The sequence below is a fragment of the Physeter macrocephalus genome, chromosome 12, assembly GCF_002837175.3.
Source record: "Physeter macrocephalus isolate SW-GA chromosome 12, ASM283717v5, whole genome shotgun sequence".
NCBI lineage: Eukaryota > Metazoa > Chordata > Mammalia > Artiodactyla > Physeteridae > Physeter > Physeter macrocephalus.
In genome coordinates, this window is record NC_041225.1 from 12,829,763 (window position 1) to 12,834,469 (window position 4,707).

Consider the following 4,707-nt stretch of genomic DNA (forward strand, 5'->3'; position numbering starts at 1 on the left):
TGTGGCCTCTCCCGTTGCGGAGCACAGGCTCCGGACGCGCAGGCTCAGCGGCCACGGCTCACGGGCCCAGCCGCTCCGCGGCACGTGGGATCCTCCCGGACCGGGGCACGAACCCGGTTCCCCTGCATCGGCAGGCGGACGCGCAACCACTGCGCCACCAGGGAGGCCCTATCCTTGATTTTAAAGGTAAGTAAACGGAGCCTCAGAAATATTCAGTGACTTATGCAAATTTACTCAGACGCCAATGAGGAGCCTGCTGATCAAACTTCCAAATAACACCAAACTAGGAAGAATCATTATCTTTATATATGTGTGTGTGTGTGTGTGTGTATTTATTTATTTACTTACTTACTTACTTGCTTATTTATTTATTCGCTGTGTTGGGACTTCGTTGCTGCGCATGGGCTTTCTCTAACTGCGACGAGTGGGAGGCTGCTTTCCCTTGTGGTGCGCGGGCTTCTCTTTGTTGTGGCTTCTCTTGTTGCGGAGCACGGGCTCTAGGCGTGAGGGCTTCAGTAGTTGCAGCACGTGAGCTCAGCAGTGGTGGCTCGCGGGCTCTAGAGCACAGGCTCAGTAGTTGTGACGCACAGACTTGAGTTGCTCTGCGGCATGTGGGATCCTCCCGGACCAGGGCTCGAACCCGTGTCCCCTGCATTGGCAGGCGGATTCCCAACCACTGCGCCACCAGGGAAGCCCACACACAGCATCTTCATAAACACTGATTTTACACAAATACAATGGATTTACTTTTTTTTTTTTGACTTTTCTCTTTGCCAGTGAAATTTGACATGTGTGCTTATACATCAGAAGAGGATTCTCAACTTCCTGTGACTCTAAGAATCTCAAATACCCGACTGTTTGTGTGTGCTCAAAACGAAGACGAACCCGTATTGCTAAAGGTCAGTTGTTCTCAGTCTCCAATTTACCTTCATTTACAACCCATGCATTTGTAGATGATCCCAAGAGGCAGGCACCCCTAGCAGGATGGCACAGTCCTCTTTTCTTCCTACCGCAGTCCTACCTGCCCACCTGCCTTCCCATCCTACTTCTTACCCACTATATTCAGAGGCAGTTCTAGGCAGGATATGTGAGAGAGCAAGATAGAGGTGGCAAAATTACATAAAAGGTAAACTGCCTTCTTCTTCTTTCTCTTTTCCCTGTCTGGTCCTATTCACCTCCCATCCCTGGGCATCTGTTTATTCCATCCCTCTTTGAGCTTTACTGACATCTACTCTTTGACCTACATGACAGTAGGCTTTAGGACAAGGGGGCCTGCCTCCAGCAGTGTCAAATAAGCCACTGAGATCACAGAGGATTAATCACCTGCCAGTGGGTACAAAGCAAAAGCTGGGAGCCAAGGCTCAAAGCCTGGCCTTCTGACTGCAGTGGCTCTCTCTCTTCATTGGTGCCGGTTTTCTCTCTCAGGCCGGCCTCATCTCTACTCCCACATTCCCCTCCAAACATACAGACACACACACATGCTCACTAGAGCCAAATGTTTTCTCCACTGACTAGTGGGTGACTCTTATTCAGTAAATGTGTAATCCAACCCCCGCTCCCACCCTAACTAGGATTTATGTGGATGCATGTGCCTCTCTTCCTGGATCAAGTCAGATGAACGTGATGTCTATAGAGTAGGGCAATAGCTTCATTCGTGAATTCATTCAACAAACGTTGTTTATTGAGAGCCTTCTATTTTTCAAGCAGTGTCAACAGCTTACTAGACAGTGGTGAGCCAAAGCCTTATAGAACTCACTCTAATGAAGGGTACAGACAATAGACGAGCCAAACAACCAGCAAAAAGTGCAAGATGCTGTAAAGCCAACGAACAGGGTGCTGAGATAGAAAAAATGAGAGCATGCTTTTTACACAGAGCTCCCTAAAGATGAGAGCTGCTGATAGGAGGGAGCATGCCATCAAGGCGGGGGGCATGCCATCAAGGCGGGGGGCATTCCCAAGAGAGGGATCTGAGTGCACCCAGCCCTAGAGCTTTACAAGGCCAGCTTCAAAGATCAGAAGGGACACTCTGAAAAAAAGGAAAGATAAGTAGAGGAAAGGACTTCAAACAGGGAAGTGTCTTGACTTTACTTATATTTTCTAACTCAGAGAATAGATCAGAAAGGAGGCAATAGAGAAAATATGATTAAGATGTGGTAGCAACAGTCAGGGTGGGCAGGGGGCGGGAGTTGTGAGACAGGTGGAAAGAAGGAGACAGAATGTGGTTATATTTTGGAGATAGAACCAACAGGAGGAAGAGGGGAAAACTGGGCGAGAAATAGGTTTGAGAAATAAAATCCTTGTTGACATTGAAAGACCCAAGGAAACCTCAAAAGCGTATTTAGTTCTTCTCAATTAAAAGAATAGAGAAGAAGCATCTTAAGTTAGAACTTGAATTTTGTTTTTCCAGGAAAGTACTGTTAAATTTTTTTCATACTCACAAGAGGAACAAGAGGAGTGTCATCTAAAGGGATCACAATTTTCAAAAAATTGTATTGAAAGAATTCAGCCCCTAATATGCCTGGGAAGTTTTGTGTATGTGTGTGTGTGAGGTTTGAGTTTCTTTAGTCTTCAATTGTTGACTTAAATACAGAGATAAACATGTCTAAATTCGAAATTATTTTCCCAAAGTACGTTTTGCACATTTAGAGGTCAAAAGGTTCCCAGGTCTTAGCGTCCTTAGTGCTCATATCTGATGCAAAATGTTCTATTCCCATGTTCAGGCAGGACAAGAAGAATGTTTCACCCTACCTGTCAGGATACAGTGAGACACTAGTGTCTTTGGTGATCTTCATGATGACATTGGATTTCTCTCCAGTTAACTGAGGAAATCAATTATTATGAATAGATGGGGCCATACATCTAACAGGCATGTAATAAATGCTTTCTGAATGAACAAATGAATGAAGAACCTATATCATCATGTTACCTACTCATAGTCCTATAAAGTGCTGTGTTTCTCATGAAGACCAAATGCCAAGGGATTGAGCATCCGTTCTTTTTTTAGCATCTTCCCGTTCTCTTTTAACAAATAGTTGTTCTTCTTATCCTAGGAGATGCCTGAGACACCCAAAACCATCAAAGATGAGACCAATCTCCTCTTCTTCTGGGAAAAACATGGCACTATACACTACTTCAAATCAGTTGCCCATCCAAAGTTGTATTTTGCCACAAAGCAAGAAAAACTGGTGCACCTGGCAAGGGGCCTGCCCTCTATCACTGACTTTCAGATATTGGAAAACCAGCTTTGACTGTGGAGTCTACTTACTTGTGAAGTGTTGACAATCTGTATGTACCGTGTACATGAAGGAGTCAAATCCTGCACTCTTAGTCACTCGCTGAGCATGTGCTGAGCGTTTGTAATTCTAAATGAATATTTACTCTCTCTCTAAGAGAGGGCACAAAGTCTAGTAGAACCAACGCTAACATATAATGTTGCTTGTTATTTAAAGAACACCCTATGCTTTGCAAACTGCCAACCATTTTAATTATTATTATGCATACAATCTTGGGAGGGCCAGGGCTACTGACCGTGGCTACCAAAAAGGCTCTACCCATATTACAGATGGGTTAACTAAGGCATAAGAAAACTAAGAAATACCCACAATAGCATTTGGAATGAGAAGCCATGGACCCAGGATTTCATTCCAACTGCTTAGCTTCTGCTTTTAAGTTGCTGATGGACCCTTTATCAAACACTGTAAGTTTCTGGGACCTCAGTTTGATCATCTTCAAAATGGAGGGAATGATGGCTCTATCCTTCCTGCCTCAACAGTATTTTATGCCAATCCGTGAGCTCGTTTTAGTAGAATACTTCTTGAAGCTGAGCCTCAAGAAGAAGGCAAAGGATGAAATGTTATTTAAAATTATTATTTATTACACTTATATATTTATCAATATTATTTCTAAGATAATTGTAACATATTATTATATTTATGGCAATTCTTTGCAATCTGTGCCCGTGTATCTTCAACAATAGTAGACAGTGTTTTCCAGGCTGAATGAGTTTCAGGTACTAAGGCACTTTGATCCAAGTTGTGCTTTTTCCATTGCTGTGAAGCTCTGTATTCTAGTAGCTGGGAGTTCTGTAATTACGGTAATAAATTTATATTAATTAACTTGTTCGTTTGAACTGATAATTGGCCAAAATCTTTCTCTCCCCTGCCTTTGTCATTCTTGTGTCATTCAATTTCACCTGCTCTCAAGTCCTACTAGCTAAAATGGGATGAACCTAACTTTGGCAACCACAGGACAACTGTTATCTCCACTTTCTTTTCTGGAACATAAGCAACGTTTCTTCTAGGTTCTAGAAGTTGTGATCCAATCATAGTGTTACATTACCGTCAACAATGTGAACTGATACATTATTATCAATCATAATTGAATATAATTTAGAAAAAAGTAAATCTGGCACATAATTACGTGTTGTCTTAATCATGATTTTACAGCATGGTAATTAGGAACAGATAATAAAAGTAAATAACTATAAGTAGTGTTACAAAACCATACCAAGATTTTATGGTTTTTCTCTCCCCTTTGTTAGCTTTCCAGTATGCATAAAAGGCATAAGAATGATAATATTCCCAGGTTCGTTTAAAGCTCATATTACACACAACACAGGTGTTCATATGTCCATACAAACTCACACATTCAGAGCCACATTAAGGACTAAGGGATCCTTTTGGAAAGCACAGATACAAAGTATGTTGA

The 4,707-nt window shown here is 42.4% G+C and overlaps 1 protein-coding gene across 1 annotated transcript in view; it reads left to right on the forward strand.

Annotated features, from left to right (window-relative positions):
* The window catches only part of IL1A (interleukin 1 alpha), a 15,318-nt gene extending 11,228 nt beyond the window's left edge, over nt 1–4,090 (forward strand). The window contains exons 6-7 of the mRNA XM_024129867.3: nt 778–899; nt 3,051–4,090. Of these exons, the coding sequence (XP_023985635.1) occupies nt 778–899; nt 3,051–3,248 (320 nt within the window). The 3' untranslated portion in view covers nt 3,249–4,090. The remainder of the gene's footprint in view (nt 1–777; nt 900–3,050) is intronic.
* The last annotated feature ends 617 nt before the right edge of the window (nt 4,091–4,707 follow it).